Source organism: Bombina bombina, chromosome 7 (assembly GCF_027579735.1).
Source record: "Bombina bombina isolate aBomBom1 chromosome 7, aBomBom1.pri, whole genome shotgun sequence".
Classification (NCBI taxonomy): domain Eukaryota; kingdom Metazoa; phylum Chordata; class Amphibia; order Anura; family Bombinatoridae; genus Bombina; species Bombina bombina.
Genome location: NC_069505.1, coordinates 437668901 through 437691435, shown reverse-complemented (window position 1 = coordinate 437691435; position 22535 = coordinate 437668901). Strand labels below are relative to the sequence as shown.

General features: G+C 43.7%; 1 protein-coding gene across 4 annotated transcripts in view; it reads left to right on the top strand.

Annotated features, from left to right (window-relative positions):
- Positions 1 to 22535, top strand: part of FAM234B (family with sequence similarity 234 member B) — a 252840-nt gene that overhangs the window by 118494 nt on the left and 111811 nt on the right. For all 4 annotated transcript variants that reach the window (XM_053721349.1, XM_053721347.1, XM_053721346.1 and 1 more), the window contains exon 8: positions 142 to 282. In XM_053721349.1, coding sequence (XP_053577324.1) covers positions 142 to 282 — 141 coding nt within the window. The remainder of the gene's footprint in view (positions 1 to 141; positions 283 to 22535) is intronic.

The window sequence follows — 22535 nt, the reverse complement described above, 5'->3', positions numbered from 1 at the left end:
CCATGGTTGCTAATTATTTCACCTGTGCTCTAGTTAAGACATCATACAAATCTGCCCTGTTAGGACACTAGAGTATTGTGACCTGATTTCTGTGATCTCTCCACAACTCTCTCCCTCATATCACTCTGGTTTCTCTTTCAGCTCGGGCGTTGAGTTCCTGCAGAACATCCCATCCGGATATAACAGCAGCGACCTGCTGATCACAACTAGAAGCGGCTTATCCCTGTTGCGCGGAAACGATCTAGAACTTCAGTGGCGTCTGGGCCTGACTGGTGTACACAGGTATATGGGGAAATGTACAGAGTCTGCTGACAGCAATAAGGAAACATACTGAGTCTGCTAACAGCACAAGAAAACGTACTGAGTCTGCTAACAACAATAGGGAACATACTGAGTCTGCTAAAAGCAATAGGGAACTTATCGAGTCTGCTAACAGCAATAGGAAACGTACAGAGTCTGCTAACAGCAAAAGGAAACGTACCTAGTCTTCTAACAGCAAAAGGAAACGTACTTAGTCTGCTAACAGCAATAGGGAACGTACTGAGTCTGCTAAAAGCAATAGGGAACGTACCCAGTCTGCTAACAGCAATAGGGAATGTACCGAGTCTGCTGAAAGCAATAGGGAACGTACCCAGTCTGCTAACAGCAATAGAGAATGTACCGAGTCTGCTGACAGCAATAAAGAAACGTACTGAGTCTGCTAACAGCAATAGGGAACGTACCGAGTCTGCTAACAGCAATAGGGAACGTACCCAGTCTGCTAACAGCAGTAGGGAATGTACCGAGTCTGCTGACAGCAATTAGGAAACGTACTGAGTCTGCTAACAGCAATAGGGAATGTACCGAGTCTGCTGACAGCAATAAGGAAACATACTGAGTCTGCTAACAGCAATAGGGAACGTACCGAGTCTGCTAACAGCAATAGGGAACGTACCGAGTCTGCTAACAGCAATAGGGAACATACTGAGTCTGCTAACAGCAATAGGGAAACGTACTGAGTCTGCTAACAGCAATAGGGAATGTACTGAGTCTGCTGACAGCAATAGGGAACGTACCGAGTCTGCTAACAGCAATAGGGAACGTACCGAGTCTGCTAACAGCAATAGGGAACGTATCAAGTCTGCTAACAGCAATAGGGAACGTACCAAGTCTGCTGACAGTAATAAGGAAACGTACTGAGTCTGCTAACAGCAATAGGAAACGTACCGAGTCTGCTAACAGCAATAGGGAACGTACCGAGTCTGCTAACAGCAATAGGGAAACGTACCGAGTCTGCTAACAGCAATAGGGAACGTATCGAGTCTGCTAACTGCAATAGGGAAACGTACCGAGTCTGCTAACAGCAATAGAGAACGTACCGAGTCTGCTGACAGCAATAAGGAAACATACTGAGTCTGCTAACAGCAATAGGGAACGTACCGATTCTGCTGACAGCAATAAGGAAACGTACCGAGTCTGCTAACAGCAATAGGGAATGTACAGAGTCTGTTAACAGCAATAGGAAATGTACCGAGTCTGCTAACAGCAATAGGGAACGTACCGAGTCTGCTAACAGCAATAGGGAAACGTACCGAGTCTGCTAACAGCACTAGGGAAACATGCTGAGTCTGCTAACAGCACTAGGGAAAAATACAGAGTCTGCTGACAGCAATAAGAAAACGTACTGAGTCTGCTAACAGCAATAGGGAATGTACCAAGTCTGCTGACAGCAATAAGAAAACGTACTGAGTCAGCTAACAGCAATAGGGAATGTACCAAGTCTGCTGACAGCAATAAGGAAACGTACCGAGTCTGTTAACAGCAATGGGAAATGTACCGAGTCAGCTGACAGCAATAAGGAAACATACTGAGTTTGCTAACAGCAATAAGAAACGTACCGAGTCTGCTAACAGCAATAGGGAGTGTACCGAGTCTGCTAACAGCAATAGGAAATGTACAGAGTCTGCTAACAGCAATAGGGAATGTACCAAGTCTGCTAACAGCAATAGGGAATGTACCGAGTCTGCTAACTGCAATAGGGAAATGTACCGAGTCTGCTAACAGCAATAGGGAATGTACCGAGTCTGCTGACAGCAATAAGGAAACGTACTGAGTCTGCTAACAGCAATAGGAAACGTACCGAGTCTGCTAACAGCAATAGGGAACGTACCGAGTCTGCTAACAGCAATAAGGAATGTACTGAGTCTGCTGACAGCAATAGGGAATGTACCAAGTCTGCTGACAGCAATAAGGAAACGTACCGAGTCTGCTAACTGCAATAGGGAACGTACTGAGTCAGCTAACAGCAATAGGGAAATGTACCGAGTCTGCTAACAGCAATAGGGAACGTACCGAGTCTGCTAACTGCAATAGGGAAACGTACCGAGTCTGCTAACAGCAATAGGGAAACGTACCAAGTCTACTAACAGCAATAGGGAACGTACCCAGTCTGCTGACAGCAATAAAGAAACGTACTGAGTCTGCTAACAGCACTAGGGAAACATACCGAGTCTGCTAACAGCAATAGGGAACGTACCGAGTCTGCTAAATGCAGACATATTGCTTATAACACTGTAAACATGTCTTATCATATCTCTGCTGACAGTAATAAGGAAACGTACTGAGTCTGCTAACAGCAATAGGAAACGTACCGAGTCTGCTAACAGCAATAGGGAACGTACCGAGTCTGCTAACAGCAATAGGGAATGTACCGAGTCTGCTAACAGCAATAAGGAACTTACCCAGTCTGCTAACAGCAATAGGGAACGTACCGAGTCTGCTAACTGCAATAGGGAAATGTACCGAGTCTGCTAACAGCAATAGGGAAACGTACCGAGTCTGCAAACAGCAATAGGGAACGTACCCAGTCTGCTGACAGCAATAAGGAAACGTACTGAGTCTGCTAACAGCACTAGGGAAACATACCGAGTCTGCTAACAGCAATAGGGAACGTACCGAGTCCGCTAAATGCAGACATATTGCTTATAACACTGTAAACATGTCTTATCATATCTCTGCTGACAGTAATAAGGAAACGTACTGAGTCTGCTAACAGCAATAAGGAACGTACCCAGTCTGCTAACAGCAATAGGGAATGTACCGAGTCTGCTGTAAGCAATAGGGAATGTACCAAGTCTGCTTACAGCAATAAGGAAACATACCGAGTCTGCTAACAGCAATAGGGAACGTACCGAGCCTGCTAACAGCAATAGGGAAACGTACCAAGTCTGCTAACAGCAATAGGGAACGTACCGAGTCTGCTAACAGCAATAGGGAAACGTACCGAGTCTGCTGACAGCAATAAGGAAACATACTGAGTCTGCTAACAGCAATAGGGAACGTACCGATTCTGCTGACAGCAATAAGGAAACGTACCGAGTCTGCTAACAGCAATAGGGAATGTACAGAGTCTGTTAACAGCAATAGGAAATGTACCGAGTCTGCTAACAGCAATAGGGAAACGTACCGAGTCTGATAACAGCACTAGGGAAACATGCTGAGTCTGCTAACAGCACTAGGGAAAAATACAGAGTCTGCTGACAGCAATAAAAAAACGTACTGAGTCTGCTAACAGCAATAGGGAATGTACCAAGTCTGCTGACAGCAATAAGGAAACGTACTGAGTCTGTTAACAGCAATAGGGAACGTACCGAGTCTGTTAACAGCAATAGGAAATGTACCGAGTCAGCTGACAGCAATAAGGAAACATACTGAGTCTGCTAACAGCAATAAGAAACGTACCGAGTCTGCTAACAGCAATAGGGAGCGTACCGAGTCTGCTAACAGCAATAGGAAATGTACAGAGTCTGCTAACAGCAATAGGGAATGTACCAAGTCTGCTAACAGCAATAGGGAATGTACCGAGTCTGCTAACTGCAATAGGGAAATGTACCGAGTCTGCTAACAGCAATAGGGAATGTACCGAGTCTGCTAACAGCAATAGGGAACATACCGAGTCTGCTAACAGCAATAAGGAATGTACTGAGTCTGCTGACAGCAATAGGGAATGTACCAAGTCTGCTGACAGCAATAAGGAAACGTACAGAGTCTGCTAACAGCAATAGGCAACGTACCGAGCCTGCTAACAGCAATAGGGAATGTTCCGAGTCTGCTAACAGCAATAGGGAACGTGCCGAGTCTGTTAACAGCAATAGGGAAACGTACCGAGTCTGCTAACTGCAATAGGGAACGTACCGAGTCTGCTAACAGCAATAGGGAAATGTACCGAGTCTGCTAACAGCAATAGGGAACGTACCGAGTCTGCTAACTGCAATAGGGAAACGTACCGAGTCTGCTAACAGCAATAGGGAAACGTACCAAGTCTACTAACAGCAATAGGGAACGTACCCAGTCTGCTGACAGCAATAAAGAAACGTACTGAGTCTGCTAACAGCACTAGGGAAACATACCGAGTCTGCTAACAGCAATAGGGAACGTACCGAGTCTGCTAAATGCAGACATATTGCTTATAACACTGTAAACATGTCTTATCATATCTCTGCTGACAGTAATAAGGAAACAAAAAACTAACAGATAGGTTGGGTTACCATATCTGAGATAGACTACATTTATAGCACTCTGGGGATTACTTAATTAAATAAATTGTGGTAACAGAGAGAGTCGTGCAAGGATGTGCAAAGAACAAAGACAAAACTGTCTGAATCAACTAAATTACATTAAAATTTAACTTTTATTAAAGGCTAGTTAAAATTGGAAAACACACACTTAAAAACACTCTTAGGAGCCAAGATAATCTTACTTATTGAGCGTGTATTAGTTGGTATAGTAGGTAAATAGTATCTTAAATAAATTGAATATATGGTATGGGGGCTAGTGGCAATACTATGTATTCAATGTACATCAGACCCTTTGAAAAAGCCGCGAGGCGAAACATGTTAGGGACGTTAGGGACGCTAGGGTACTGGTGATGAGCCCTTGGAGCTCATGTATTTTTAGCTAGCCTTAGGAACCTTGATCGTTAATGATACTTTGTACCGTATAAAACTAATCTTAGTTGGGAGTGGTTAATGGGGACAGAACGCTGACGTTCATACAAGCTGCTGGATAATTTAGAGTTCAAACTTTTTACTATGACAGCCAGCTTATGATTGAAATTTGTTAAACGTCAGCAGTAGGAACACCCAAGTACAACTATACATGTAATATTGGTTATGTAATACCTATACATAATATCGAACTAAGGCAACGGGAGTAAACGATTTGTTAATCTACTTTCCCAAATCAGCCTATGTTTTGGCTAACAGCATTACAGCCGTCAAAACCAGATTAACTGTGATTCAACCGTTAGCAGTACTCATATTATTTCTAAAAAACTTTGACTATACAGGGCTAAATACCGCACTTATATGGTTTCGTCTGGGAATGCTAAACTGCAATTTATATATATTTCTCTACTGATCATGTCTGCTGGATTGTAACATCACGTATTTGTTGTGCAGTCTATGTAGCAGCGGTCACTCTATTTACTACCCAGAGCATTGATACTATGCCATCCACTTAAAGGCACATTTAGAACTTTTATTACATCAGTCTGTCCTATATAACAACAGGAACGCCATTCACTCAGTGTCTATCACTCTGTAATAACATCGACAGGGATATTCCAAAATAAGAATTTTATAACCACTCAAATATAGTATTAACTAATAAGGTCCCAGTCCCAAATATCAGGTATTTTTTTGCACCTGAAGGGATAAATTTAATGGAACCTTAAGAATGTTAGATTAATAACATCTCTTCATTTGGAATAAACTTCTTATATAAGATACAATAACATCAATAGAAATATCGAAACACTGTATTATTAATGGTGATAATACTGCTATAAAGGGTGACCTCCAATTTCACTGATACCTTGTATAACAGTGTGTATATTTGCCAGACTTTGTATATCCAAATATCGAAGACATTATTAAATATAGAGCACGAAGCCTTTATTTTAGTAGTGCAGGCTATAATATAGCCATACATGTATATGCGTACTGAAACTCAAGAGTAATTTAAAGGGATTCTATAGAAAGTCCCTAATATCACGTTCAGTGAACAAAAATGTATAACCATTCAAGCCTTTTAACCATACATGTATAAGTGTACTGAAACTCAAAGAGTAACTTAAAGGGATTCTATAGAAAGTCCACAACATCACGTTTAGTGAACCAAAGTGTATAACCATTCAACAATCATCAGTAATGACACACTGATTAACCTTACTCGAGTTGTCATTTCTGATGTACATTGAATACATAGTATTGCCACTAGCCCCCATACCATATATTCAATTTATTTAAGATACTATTTACCCACTATACCAACTAATACACGCTCAATAAGTAAGATTATCTTGGCTCCTAAGAGTGTTTTTAAGTGTGTGTTTTCCAATTTTAACTAGCCTTTAATAAAAGTTAAATTTTAATGTAATTTAGTTGATTCAGACAGTTTTGTCTTTGTTCTTTGCACATCCTTGCACGACTCTCTCTGTTACCACAATTTATTTAATTAAGTAATCCCCAGAGTGCTATAATTGTAGTCTATCTCAGATATGGTAACCCAACCTATCTGTTAATTTTTTGTCTAAACTCTTTTCACTACATAGCACCTTCTTCCTCAACCTTACTAATGTGTTAAATGCACATAAGTCATTTATGAATATAGGGGATAATTTCATTTCATTTTAAGTAGTGCCATTGGACACCCTTTTTTTGTTCTAAGCAATAAGGAAACGTACTGAGTCTGCTAACAGCACTAGGGAAACATACCGAGTCTGCTAACAGCAATAGGGAACGTACCGAGTCTGCTAAATGCAGATATATTGCTTATAACACTGTAAACATGTCTTATCATATCTCTGCTGACAGTAATAAGGAAACGTACTGAGTCTGCTAACAGCAATAAGGAACGTACCCAGTCTGCTAACAGCAATAGGGAATGTACCGAGTCTGCTGTAAGCAATAGGGAATGTACCAAGTCTGCTTACAGCAATAAGGAAACATACCGAGTCTGCTAACAGCAATAGGGAACGTACCGAGTCTGCTGACAGCAATAAGAAAACGTACTGAGTCAGCTAACAGCAATAGGGAATGTACCAAGTCTGCTGACAGCAATAAGGAAACGTACTGAGTCTGTTAACAGCAATAGGGAACGTACCGAGTCTGTTAACAGCAATAGGAAATGTACCGAGTCAGCTGACAGCAATAAGGAAACATACTGAGTCTGCTAACAGCAATAAGAAACGTACCGAGTCTGCTAACAGCAATAGGGAGTGTACCGAGTCTGCTAACAGCAATAGGAAATGTACAGAGTCTGCTAACAGCAATAGGGAATGTACCGAGTCTGCTAACAGCAATAGGGAATGTACCAAGTCTGCTAACAGCAATAGGGAATGTACCGAGTCTGCTAACTGCAATAGGGAAATGTACCGAGTCTGCTAACAGCAATAGGGAATGTACCGAGTCTGCTGACAGCAATAAGGAAACATACTGAGTCTGCTAACAGCAATAGGAAACGTACCGAGTCTGCTAACAGCAATAGGGAACATACCGAGTCTGCTAACAGCAATAAGGAATGTACTGAGTCTGCTGACAGCAATAGGGAATGTACCAAGTCTGCTGACAGCAATAAGAAAACGTACAGAGTCTGCTAACAGCAATAGGCAACGTACCGAGCCTGCTAACAGCAATAGGGAATGTACCGAGTCTGCTAACAGCAATAGGGAACGTGCCGAGTCTGTTAACAGCAATAGGGAAACGTACCGAGTCTGCTAACTGCAATAGGGAACGTACCGAGTCTGCTAACAGCAATAGGGAAATGTACCAAGTCTGCTAACAGCAATAGGGAACGTACCTAGTCTGCTAACTGCAATAGGGAAACGTACCAAGTCTACTAACAGCAATAGGGAACGTACCCAGTCTGCTGACAGCAATAAAGAAACGTACTGAGTCTGCTAACAGCACTAGGGAGACATACCGAGTCTGCTAACAGCAATAGGGAGCGTACCGAGTCTGCTAAATGCAGACATATTGCTTATAACACTGTAAACATGTCTTATCATATCTCTGCTGACAGTAATAAGGAAACGTACTGAGTCTGCTAACAGCAATAGGAAACGTACCGAGTCTGCTAACAGCAATAGGGAACGTACCGAGTCTGCTAACAGCAATAGGGAATGTACCGAGTCTGCTAACAGCAATAAGGAACTTACCCAGTCTGCTAACAGCAATAGGGAACGTACCGAGTCTGCTAACTGCAATAGGGAAATGTACAGAGTCTGCTAACAGCAATAGGGAAACGTACCGAGTCTGCAAACAGCAATAGGGAACGTACCCAGTCTGCTGACAGCAATAAGGAAACGTACTGAGTCTGCTAACAGCACTAGGGAAACATACCGAGTCTGCTAACAGCAATAGGGAACGTACCGAGTCTGCTAAATGCAGACATATTGCTTATAACACTGTAAACATGTCTTATATCTCTGCTGACAGTAATAAGGAAACGTACTGAGTCTGCTAACAGCAATAAGGAACGTACCCAGTCTGCTAACAGCAATAGGGAATGTACCGAGTCTGCTGTAAGCAATAGGGAATGTACCAAGTCTGCTTATAGCAATAAGGAAACATACCGAGTCTGCTAACAGCAATAGGGAACGTACCGAGCCTGCTAATAGCAATAGGGAAACGTACCAAGTCTGCTAACAGCAATAGGGAACGTACCGAGTCTGCTAACAGCAATAGGGAAACGTACCGAGTCTGCTGACAGCAATAAGGAAACATACTGAGTCTGCTAACAGCAATAGGGAACGTACCGATTCTGCTGACAGCAATAAGGAAACGTACCGAGTCTGCTAACAGCAATAGGGAATGTACAGAGTCTGTTATCAGCAATAGGAAATGTACCGAGTCTGCTAACAGCAATAGGGAAACGTACCGAGTCTGATAACAGCACTAGGGAAACATGCTGAGTCTGCTAACAGCACTAGGGAAAAATACAGAGTCTGCTGACAGCAATAAGAAAACGTACTGAGTCTGCTAACAGCAATAGGGAATGTACCGAGTCTGCTGACAGCAATAAGAAAACGTACTGAGTCTGCTAACAGCAATAGGGAATGTACCAAGTCTGCTGACAGCAATAAGGAAACGTACTGAGTCTGTTAACAGCAATAGGGAACGTACCGAGTCTGTTAACAGCAATAGGAAATGTACCGAGTCAGCTGACAGCAATAAGGAAACATACTGAGTCTGCTAACAGCAATAAGAAACGTACCGAGTCTGCTAACAGCAATAGGGAGCGTACCGAGTCTGCTAACAGCAATAGGAAATGTACAGAGTCTGCTAACAGCAATAGGGAATGTACCGAGTCTGCTAACAGCAATAGGGAATGTACCTGTTACAAACTGCTATTTGTGACTGGCCCTTTAAATGGAAGGTTGCCCTGCTTCCCTGGATTTTGGAGAAGCCTATTTGCCAGCCTCCTTCCTCATGACTATGGCCCCTGGAAGATTGTGCCCCTGAGAGTATATTGACTTTTGTGGGGTGTGTGTGGCCCTTTGGGAAACGTCTGGGGACATATTGTGACTCTGGTGAACAATGCCCCCTTTAAGACTATGTCCCCAGACCTGTGAAATGACTTGTCCCTGGCTTTCTCCCACTTGGTTCAGTTTCATTGTGTGCCATTAAGAGTTAAATTTTGTTCAGCTTCAAGAAACCTATTCTACATACAAGTCTGCTGGGATTAGCTCTAATTAGGTTTAGTGATCAACTTTCCCATTGTCTAATCAGACTAGTATTGATAAGGTGGACTGCATTGTTTTATTGTGTGTAATGTTATCTGCTGAAGTAATGTTGTGGCCTGTCAAAGGGAGTGTCTCTCTATCTAATATCAAATGTGTGATGGGGGATTTTATGCCTCCCCCTGAGAGTGTCCTGTTTGCATGTAACCTCAATAAAAAGGAGGCTGTGTGCTCCAGCACATCAGACCTATTTTCTGTCCCTCTAACTTGCAGCTTTGACTCATGTTTGTAGGGGACAGCTTCAGCTAATATCACTACAGGGATTGCTGACTATGGTGCTGATGATTCTTTGGTGAGCGCTAGGAGCATCCTTTTCTACGGTCCAACTTCCAGCCAGCCTGGAGGCAACCGTAACATTTGGTGGCAGCGGTGGGATTGGCGTCCTAGCGCAAGGAGCAGCACCACAACAGCACTGGTATCGTAGGAGAGTTATTGAGGGCAACGCTAGCCACTGCGCAGCGTCCCTACCTACAGCAGCATGGAGCTGACAAGACACTATTCAGAACCCTGTGAAGAGCACCTCAACCTGATCCGTCGCTATGAGGGCGCAGATTTCGTTCCAGAGGTAAAGAGGCGGCTAGTCCGATATGGTCCAGACCCTGCACAGGAGGTAGTCAGTCGCATCATCCGGGAATTGGATACGGAGAACAAAGCGGCACGAGCCTTTGAGCGCCAACTGTGGAGTTTGAGGGTCTGGACACCTGGTCTCCAGCGAGAAAGTGAGTCACAGGGAGCGGAGAGCAACGACCTCCCTTCCCAGCGGCAGCCAGAGTTACAGGGAGAGGAGAGCAGCGACCTCCCTCCCCAGCGGCAGTATACCGTGCAGAGGGAAGAGACAACCAGTCCCCTTCCCCAGCCAGAGATACCAGAGGCAGCAGGCCTCATAGACTGGTCCTGGGAGGACCCCCAGCAGGCAGGTGGAGATGGGACCGCAGTCTCTCTACCGGCCCTACAGGGATGCTGGGCAGGCGGCCCAGATCCCCAGCGACAGACCCAGCTACAGGGAGGGGAGAGCATCGACCTCCCTCCCCAGCCGGAGTGTGCCTTCCAGGGAGAGGAGACAACCGGTCTCTCTCCCCAGCCGCAGCATGTTCCACAGGAAGCGGAGAGCATCGACCTCCCTTCCCAACGGCCACCGGAGTATCAGGAGGAGGAGGTAAGCCAATCTCCCCCTCCCCAGCTAACTCCTAACTTGGGCCCAGGGTTAACAGTGGAGATGTTAACCCCCACTGACCCCCACGTTCCCTTTGCCACCGGGCAGGACTATGCCCCAATTCCCCCAGCAGAAGAGCTGGCATCAGAACAGAGCGCTGCTGGCCTCTGCCCTACAGACCCCCTTGTTACAGGACTGGCCTGCAAACCCCTCACCCCAGCAGAAGCGCTGGCACCAGGGCAGAGTGCCGCTGGCCTCTGCCCCCCAAGTACCATCAGCTATTTGCCCAGCTGCGCCAGGAAGGCCGAGGATGCTGCACTTTCATCCTATAACCTGGAACCTACAGGCCAGTGCTACTTGTTGTGGGGGGGCTGCTTTGCTGCTAGTGTTTATTTGTGGGTGGGTTGCGAGACTAACTTAGGCACTGACCGACAGAAGGTCAGGTGCCTTGTTAGTCTCCCTCCAAAAGGGGAGATATGTTACAAACTGCTATTTGTGACTGGCCCTTTAAATGGAAGGTTGCCCTGCTTCCCTGGATTTTGGAGAAGCCTATTTGCCAGCCTCCTTCCTCATGACTATGGCCCCTGGAAGATTGTGCCCCTGAGAGTATATTGACTTTTGTGGGGTGTGTGTGGCCCTTTGGGAAACGTCTGGGGACATATTGTGACTCTGGTGAACAATGCCCCCTTTAAGACTATGTCCCCAGACCTGTGAAATGACTTGTCCCTGGCTTTCTCCCACTTGGTTCAGTTTCATTGTGTGCCATTAAGAGTTAAATTTTGTTCAGCTTCAAGAAACCTATTCTACATACAAGTCTGCTGGGATTAGCTCTAATTAGGTTTAGTGATCAACTTTCCCATTGTCTAATCAGACTAGTATTGATAAGGTGGACTGCATTGTTTTATTGTGTGTAATGTTATCTGCTGAAGTAATGTTGTGGCCTGTCAAAGGGAGTGTCTCTCTATCTAATATCAAATGTGTGATGGGGGATTTTATGCCTCCCCCTGAGAGTGTCCTGTTTGCATGTAACCTCAATAAAAAGGAGGCTGTGTGCTCCAGCACATCAGACCTATTTTCTGTCCCTCTAACTTGCAGCTTTGACTCATGTTTGTAGGGGACAGCTTCAGCTAATATCACTACAGGGATTGCTGACTATGGTGCTGATGATTCTTTGGTGAGCGCTAGGAGCATCCTTTTCTACGGTCCAACTTCCAGCCAGCCTGGAGGCAACCGTAACAGTACCGAGTCTGCTAACTGCAATAGGGAAATGTACCGAGTCTGCTAACAGCAATAGGGAATGTACTGAGTCTGCTGACAGCAATAAGGAAACGTACTGAGTCTGCTAACAGCAATAGGAAACGTACCGAGTCTGCTAACAGCAATAGGGAACATACCGAGTCTGCTAACAGCAATAAGGAATGTACTGAGTCTGCTGACAGCAATAGGGAATGTACCAAGTCTGCTGACAGCAATAAGAAAACGTACAGAGTCTGCTAACAGCAATAGGCAACGTACCGAGCCTGCTAACAGCAATAGGGAATGTACCGAGTCTGCTAACAGCAATAGGGAACGTGCCGAGTCTGTTAACAGCAATAGGGAAACGTACCGAGTCTGCTAACTGCAATAGGGAACGTACCGAGTCTGCTAACAGCAATAGGGAAATGTACCGAGTCTGCTAACAGCAATAGGGAACGTACCGAGTCTGCTAACTGCAATAGGGAAACGTTCCGAGTCTGCTAACAGCAATAGGGAAACGTACCAAGTCTACTAACAGCAATAGGGAACGTACCCAGTCTGCTGACAGCAATAAAGAAACGTACTGAGTCTGCTAACAGCACTAGGGAAACATACCGAGTCTGCTAACAGCAATAGGGAACGTACCGAGTCTGCTAAATGCAGACATATTGCTTATAACACTGTAAACATGTCTTATCATATCTCTGTTGACAGTAATAAGGAAACGTACTGAGTCTGCTAACAGCAATAGGAAACGTACCGAGTCTGCTAACAGCAATAGGGAACATACCGAGTCTGCTAACAGCAATAGGGAATGTACCGAGTCTGCTAACAGCAATAAGGAACTTACCCAGTCTGCTAACAGCAATAGGGAACGTACCGAGTCTGCTAACTGCAATAGGGAAATGTACCGAGTCTGCTAACAGCAATAGGGAAACGTACCGAGTCTGCAAACAGCAATAGGGAACGTACCCAGTCTGCTGACAGCAATAAGGAAACAAAAAACTAACAGATAGGTTGGGTTACCATATCTGAGATAGACTACATTTATAGCACTCTGGGGATTACTTAATTAAGTAAATTGTGGTAACAGAGAGAGTCGTGCAAGGATGTGCAAAGAACAAAGACAAAACTGTCTGAATCAACTAAATTACATTAAAATTTAACTTTTATTAAAGGCTAGTTAAAATTGGAAAACACACACTTAAAAACACTCTTAGGAGCCAAGATAATCTTACTTATTGAGCGTGTATTAGTTGGTATAGTGGGTAAATAGTATCTTAAATAAATTGAATATATGGTATGGGGGCTAGTGGCAATACTATGTATTCAATGTACATCAGACCCTTTGAAAAAGCCGCGAGGCGAAACATGTTAGGGACGCTAGGGTACTGGTGATGAGCCCTTGGAGCTCATGTATTTTTAGCTAGCCTTAGGAACCTTGATCGTTAATGATACTTTGTACCGTATAAAACTAATCTTAGTTGGGAGTGGTTAATGGGGGCAGAACGCTGACGTTCATACAAGCTGCTGGATAATTTAGAGCTCAAACTTTTTACTATGACAGCCAGCTTATGATTGAAATTTGTTAAACGTCAGCAGTAGGAACACCCAAGTACAACTATACATGTAATATTGGTTATGTAATACCTATACATAATATCGAACTAAGGCAACGGGAGTAAACGATTTGTTAATCTACTTTCCCAAATCAGCCTATGTTTTGGCTAACAGCATTACAGCCGTCAAAACCAGATTAACTGTGATTCAACCGTTAGCAGTACTCATATTATTTCTAAAAAACTTTGACTATACAGGGCTAAATACCGCACTTATATGGTTTCGTCTGGGAATGCTAAACTGCAATTTATATATATTTCTCTACTGATCATGTCTGCTGGATTGTAACATCACGTATTTGTTGTGCAGTCTATGTAGCAGCGGTCACTCTATTTACTACCCAGAGCATTGATACTATGCCATCCACTTAAAGGCACATTTAGAACTTTTATTACATCAGTCTGTCCTATATAACAACAGGAACGCCATTCACTCAGTGTCTATCACTCTGTAATAACATCGACAGGGATATTCCAAAATAAGAATTTTATAACCACTCAAATATAGTATTAACTAATAAGGTCCCAGTCCCAAATATCAGGTATTTTTTTGCACCTGAAGGGATAAATTTAATGGAACCTTAAGAATGTTAGATTAATAACATCTCTTCATTTGGAATAAACTTCTTATATAAGATACAATAACATCGATAGAAATATCGAAACACTGTATTATTAATGGTGATAATACTACTATAAAGGGTGACCTCCAATTTCACTGATACCTTGTATAACAGTGTGTATATTTGCCAGACTTTGTATATCCAAATATCGAAGACATTATTAAATATAGAGCACGAAGCCTTTATTTTAGTAGTGCAGGCTATAATATAGCCATACATGTATATGCGTACTGAAACTCAAGAGTAATTTAAAGGGATTCTATAGAAAGTCCCTAATATCACGTTCAGTGAACAAAAATGTATAACCATTTAAGCCTTTTAACCATACATGTATAAGTGTACTGAAACTCAAAGAGTAACTTAAAGGGATTCTATAGAAAGTCCACAACATCACGTTTAGTGAACCAAAGTGTATAACCATTCAACAATCATCAGTAATGACACACTGATTAACCTTACTCGAGTTGTCATTTCTGATGTACATTGAATACATAGTATTGCCACTAGCCCCCATACCATATATTCAATTTATTTAAGATACTATTTACCCACTATACCAACTAATACACGCTCAATAAGTAAGATTATCTTGGCTCCTAAGAGTGTTTTTAAGTGTGTGTTTTCCAATTTTAACTAGCCTTTAATAAAAGTGAAATTTTAATGTAATTTAGTTGATTCAGACAGTTTTGTCTTTGTTCTTTGCACATCCTTGCACGACTCTCTCTGTTACCACAATTTATTTAATTAAGTAATCCCCAGAGTGCTATAAATGTAGACTATCTCAGATATGGTAACCCAACCTATCTGTTAGTTTTTTGTCTAAACTCTTTTCACTACATAGCACCTTCTTCCTCAACCTTACTAATGTGTTAAATGCACATAAGTCATTTATGAATATAGGGGATCATTTCATTTCATTTTAAGTAGTGCCATTGGACACCCTTTTTTTGTTCTAAGCAATAAGGAAACGTACTGAGTCTGCTAACAGCACTAGGGAAACATACCGAGTCTGCTAACAGCAATAGGGAACGTACCGAGTCTGCTAAATGCAGACATATTGCTTATAACACTGTAAACATGTCTTATCATATCTCTGCTGACAGTAATAAGGAAACGTACTGAGTCTGCTAACAGCAATAAGGAACATACCCAGTCTGCTAACAGCAATAGGGAATGTACCGAGTCTGCTGTAAGCAATAGGGAATGTACCAAGTCTGCTTACAGCAATAAGGAAACATACCGAGTCTGCTAACAGCAATAGGGAACGTACCGAGCCTGCTAACAGCAATAGGGAAACGTACCGAGTCTGCTAACAGCAATAGAGAACGTACCGAGTCTGCTAACAGCAATAGGGAAACGTACCGAGTCTGCTAACAGCAATAGGGAACGTATCGAGTCTGCTGACAGCAATAAAGAAACATACTGAGTCTACTAACAGCAATAGGGAACGTACCGAGTCTGCTGACAGCAATAAGGAAACGTACCGAGTCTGCTAACAGCAATAGGGAACGTACCAAGTCTGTTAACAGAAATAGGAAATGTACCGAGTCTGCTAACAGCAATAGGGAACATACCGAGTCTGCTAACAGCAATAGGGAAACGTACCGAGTCTGCTAACAGCACTAGGGAAACATACCGAGTCTGCTGACAGCAATAAGTAAATGTACTGAGTCTGCTAACAGCAATAGGAAATGTACCAAGTCTGCTGACAGCAATAAGGAAACATACTGAGTCTGCTAACAGCAATAGGGAACGTACCGAGTCTGTTAACAGCAATAGGAAATGTACCGAGTCTGCTAACAGCAATAGGGAACGTACCGAGTCTGCTAACAGCAATAGGGAAACGTACCGAGTTTGCTAACAGCAATAGGGAACGTACCGAGTCTGCTAACTGCAATAGGGAAACGTACCGAGTCTGCTAACAGCAATAGAGAACGTACCGAGTCTGCTGACAGCAATAAGGAAACATACTGAGTCTGCTAACAGCAATAGGGAACGTACCGATTCTGCTGACAGCAATAAGGAAACGTACCGAGTCTGCTAACAGCAATAGGGAATGTACAGAGTCTGTTAACAGCAATAGGAAATGTACCGAGTCTGCTAACAGCAATAGGGAACGTACCGAGTCTGCTAACAGCAATAGGGAAACGTACCGAGTCTGCTAACAGCACTAGGGAAACATGCCGAGTCTGCTAACAGCACTAGGGAAAAATACAGAGTCTGCTGACAGCAATAAGAAAACGTACTGAGTCTGCTAACAGCAATAGGGAATGTACCGAGTCTGCTGACAGCAATAAAAAAACGTACTGAGTCTGCTAACAGCAATAGGGAATGTACCAAGTCTGCTGACAGCAATAAGGAAACGTACTGAGTCTGTTAACAGCAATAGGGAACGTACTGAGTCTGTTAACAGCAATAGGAAATGTACTGAGTCTGCTAACAGCAATACGGAATGTACCGAGTCAGCTGACAGCAATAAGGAAACATACTGAGTCTGCTAACAGCAATAAGAAACGTACCGAGTCTGCTAACAGCAATAGGGAGCGTACCGAGTCTGCTAACAGCAATAGGAAATGTACAGAGTCTGCTAACAGCAATAGGGAATGTACCAAGTCTGCTAACAGCAATAGGGAAACGTACCGAGTCTGCTAACAGCACTAGGGAAACATACCGAGTCTGCTAACAGCAATAGGGAACGTACCGAGTCTGCTAAATGCAGACATATTGCTTATAACACTGTAAACATGTCTTATCATATCTCTGCTGACAGTAATAAGGAAACGTACTGAGTCTGCTAACAGCAATAAGGAACATACCCAGTCTGCTAACAGCAATAGGGAATGTACCGAGTCTGCTGTAAGCAATAGGGAATGTACCAAGTCTGCTTACAGCAATAAGGAAACATACCGAGTCTGCTAACAGCAATAGGGAACGTACCGAGCCTGCTAACAGCAATAGGGAAACGTACCGAGTCTGCTAACAGCAATAGGGAACGTACCGAGTCTGCTAACAGCAATAGGGAAACGTACCGAGTCTGCTAACAGCAATAGGGAACGTATCGAGTCTGCTGACAGCAATAAGGAAACATACTGAGTCTACTAACAGCAATAGGGAACGTACCGAGTCTGCTGACAGCAATAGGGAAACGTACCGAGTCTGCTAACAGCAATAGGGAACGTACCAAGTCTGTTAACAGAAATAGGAAATGTACCGAGTCTGCTAACAGCAATAGGGAACATACCGAGTCTGCTAACAGCAATAGGGAAACGTACCGAGTCTGCTAACAGCACTAGGGAAACATACTGAGACTGCTGACAGCAATAAGTAAATGTACTGAGTCTGCTAACAGCAATAGGAAATGTACCAAGTCTGCTGACAGCAATAAGGAAACATACTGAGTCTGCTAACAGCAATAGGGAACGTACCGAGTCTGTTAACAGCAATAGGAAATGTACCGAGTCTGCTAACAGCAATAGGGAACGTACCGAGTCTGCTAACAGCAATAGGGAAACGTACCGAGTTTGCTAACAGCAATAGGGAACGTACCGAGTCTGCTAACTGCAATAGGGAAACGTACCGAGTCTGCTAACAGCAATAGAGAACGTACCGAGTCTGCTGACAGCAATAAGGAAACATACTGAGTCTGCTAACAGCAATAGGGAACGTACCGATTCTGCTGACAGCAATAAGGAAACGTACCGAGTCTGCTAACAGCAATAGGGAATGTACAGAGTCTGTTAACAGCAATAGGAAATGTACCGAGTCTGCTAACAGCAATAGGGAACGTACCGAGTCTGCTAACAGCAATAGGGAAACGTACCGAGTCTGCTAACAGCACTAGGGAAACATGCCGAGTCTGCTAACAGCACTAGGGAAAAATACAGAGTCTGCTGACAGCAATAAGAAAACGTACTGAGTCTGCTAACAGCAATAGGGAATGTACCGAGTCTGCTGACAGCAATAAAAAAACATACTGAGTCTGCTAACAGCAATAGGGAATGTACCAAGTCTGCTGACAGCAATAAGGAAACGTACTGAGTCTGTTAACAGCAATAGGGAACGTACTGAGTCTGTTAACAGCAATAGGAAATGTACTGAGTCTGCTAACAGCAATACGGAATGTACCGAGTCAGCTGACAGCAATAAGGAAACATACTGAGTCTGCTAACAGCAATAAGAAACGTACCGAGTCTGCTAACAGCAATAGGGAGCGTACCGAGTCTGCTAACAGCAATAGGAAATGTACAGAGTCTGCTAACAGCAATAGGGAATGTACCAAGTCTGCTAACAGCAATAGGGAAACGTACCGAGTCTGCTAACAGCAATAGGGAATGTACCAACTCTGCTAACAGCAATAGGGAAACGTACCGAGTCTGCTAACAGCACTAGGGAAACATACCGAGTCTGCTAACAGCAATAGGGAACGTACCGAGTCTGCTAAATGCAGACATATTGCTTATAACACTGTAAACATGTCTTATCATATCTCTGCTGACAGTAATAAGGAAAAGTACTGAGTCTGCTAACAGCAATAAGGAACATACCCAGTCTGCTAACAGCAATAGGGAATGTACCGAGTCTGCTGTAAGCAATAGGGAATGTACCAAGTCTGCTTACAGCAATAAGGAAACATACCGAGTCTGCTAACAGCAATAGGGAACGTACCGAGCCTGCTAACAGCAATAGGGAAACGTACCGAGTCTGCTAACAGCAATAGGGAACGTACCGAGTCTGCTAACAGCAATAGGGAAACGTACCGAGTCTGCTAACAGCAATAGGGAACGTATTGAGTCTGCTGACAGCAATAAGGAAACATACTGAGTCTACTAACAGCAATAGGGAACGTACCGAGTCTGCTGACAGCAATAAGGAAACGTACCGAGTCTGCTAACAGCAATAGGGAACGTACCAAGTCTGTTAACAGAAATAGGAAATGTACCGAGTCTGCTAACAGCAATAGGGAACATACCGAGTCTGCTAACAGCAATAGGGAAACGTACCGAGTCTGCTAACAGCACTAGGGAAACATACCGAGTCTGCTGACAGCAATAAGTAAATGTACTGAGTCTGCTAACAGCAATAGGAAATGTACCAAGTCTGCTGACAGCAATAAGGAAACATACTGAGTCTGCTAACAGCAATAGGGAACGTACCGAGTCTGTTAACAGCAATAGGAAATGTACCGAGTCTGCTAACAGCAATAGGGAACGTACCGAGTCTGCTAACAGCAATAGGGAAACGTACCGAGTTTGCTAACAGCAATAGGGAACGTACCGAGTCTGCTAACTGCAATAGGGAAACGTACCGAGTCTGCTAACAGCAATAGAGAACGTACCGAGTCTGCTGACAGCAATAAGGAAACATACTGAGTCTGCTAACAGCAATAGGGAACGTACCGATTCTGCTGACAGCAATAAGGAAACGTACCGAGTCTGCTAACAGCAATAGGGAATGTACAGAGTCTGTTAACAGCAATAGGAAATGTACCGAGTCTGCTAACAGCAATAGGGAACGTACCGAGTCTGCTAACAGCAATAGGGAAACGTACCGAGTCTGCTAACAGCACTAGGGAAACATGCCGAGTCTGCTAACAGCACTAGGGAAAAATACAGAGTCTGCTGACAGCAATAAGAAAACGTACTGAGTCTGCTAACAGCAATAGGGAATGTACCGAGTCTGCTGACAGCAATAAAAAAACGTACTGAGTCTGCTAACAGCAATAGGGAATGTACCAAGTCTGCTGACAGCAATAAGGAAACGTACTGAGTCTGTTAACAGCAATAGGGAACGTACTGAGTCTGTTAACAGCAATAGGAAATGTACTGAGTCTGCTAACAGCAATACGGAATGTACTGAGTCAGCTGACAGCAATAAGGAAACATACTGAGTCTGCTAACAGCAATAAGAAACGTACCGAGTCTGCTAACAGCAATAGGGAGCGTACCGAGTCTGCTAACAGCAATAGGAAATGTACAGAGTCTGCTAACAGCAATAGGGAATGTACCAAGTCTGCTAACAGCAATAGGGAAACGTACCGAGTCTGCTAACAGCAATAGGGAATGTACCGAGTCTGCTAACTGCAATAGGGAAACGTACAGAGTCTGCTAACAGCAATAGGGAATGTACCGAGTCTGCTGACAGCAATAAGGAAACGTACTGAGTCTGCTAACAGCAATAGGAAACGTACCGAGTCTGCTAACAGCAATAGGGAACATACCGAGTCTGCTAACAGCAATAAGGAATGTACTGAGTCTGCTGACAGCAATAGGGAATGTACCAAGTCTGCTGACAGCAATAAGGAAACGTACAGAGTCTGCTAACAGCAATAGGCAACGTACCGAGCCTGCTAACAGCAATAGGGAATGTACCGAGTCTGCTAACAGCAATAGGGAACGTGCCGAGTCTGTTAACAGCAATAGGGAAACGTACCGAGTCTGCTAACTGCAATAGGGAACGTACCGTGTCTGCTAACAGCAATAGGGAAATGTACCGAGTCTGCTAACAGCAATAGGGAACGTACCGAGTCTGCTAACTGCAATAGGGAAACGTACCGAGTCTGCTAACAGCAATAGGGAAACGTACCAAGTCTACTAACAGCAATAGGGAAAGTACCCAGTCTGCTGACAGCAATAAAGAAACGTACTGAGTCTGCTAACAGCACTAGGGAAACATACCGAGTCTGCTAACAGCAATAGGGAACGTACCGAGTCTGCTAAATGCAGACATATTGCTTATAACACTGTAAACATGTCTTATCATATCTCTGCTGACAGTAATAAGGAAACGTACTGAGTCTACTAACAGCAATAGGGAACGTACCGAGTCTGCTGACAGCAATAAGGAAACGTACCGAGTCTGCTAACAGCAATAGGGAACGTACCGAGTCTGCTAACAGCAATAGGGAAACGTACCGAGTCTGCTAACAGCACTAGGGAAACATACCGAGTCTGCTGACAGCAATAAGTAAATGTACTGAGTCTGCTAACAGCAATAGGAAATGTACCAAGTCTGCTGACAGCAATAAGGAAACATACTGAGTCTGCTAACAGCAATAGGGAACGTACCGAGTCTGTTAACAGCAATAGGAAATGTACCGAGTCTGCTAACAGCAATAGGGAACGTACCGAGTCTGCTAACAGCAATAGGGAAATGTACCGAGTCTGCTAACAGCAATAGGGAACGTACCGAGTCTGCTAACTGCAATAGGGAAACGTACCGAGTCTGCTAACAGCAATAGAGAACGTACCGAGTCTGCTGACAGCAATAAGGAAACATACTGAGTCTGCTAACAGCAATAGGGAACGTACCGATTCTGCTGACAGCAATAAGGAAACGTACCGAGTCTGCTAACAGCAATAGGGAATGTACAGAGTCTGTTAACAGCAATAGGAAATGTACCGAGTCTGCTAACAGCAATAGGGAACGTACCGAGTCTGCTAACAGCAATAGGGAAACGTACCGAGTCTGCTAACAGCACTAGGGAGACATGCCGAGTCTGCTAACAGCACTAGGGAAAAATACAGAGTCTGCTGACAGTAATAAGAAAACGTACTGAGTCTGCTAACAGCAATAGGGAATGTACCGAGTCTGCTGACAGCAATAAAAAAACGTACTGAGTCTGCTAACAGCAATAGGGAATGTACCAAGTCTGCTGACAGCAATAAGGAAACGTACTGAGTCTGTTAACAGCAATAGGGAACGTACTGAGTCTGTTAACAGCAATAGGAAATGTACTGAGTCTGCTAACAGCAATACGGAATGTACCGAGTCAGCTGACAGCAATAAGGAAACATACTGAGTCTGCTAACAGCAATAAGAAACGTACTGAGTCTGCTAACAGCAATAGGGAGCGTACCGAGTCTGCTAACAGCAATAGGAAATGTACAGAGTCTGCTAACAGCAATAGGGAATGTACCAAGTCTGCTAACAGCAATAGGGAAACGTACCGAGTCTGCTAACAGCAATAGGGAATGTACCGAGTCTGCTAACTGCAATAGGGAAACGTACCGAGTCTGCTGACAGCAATAGGGAATGTACCGAGTCTGCTGACAGCAATAAAGAAACGTACTGAGTCTGCTAACAGCAATAGGAAACGTACCGAGTCTGCTAACAGCAATAGGGAA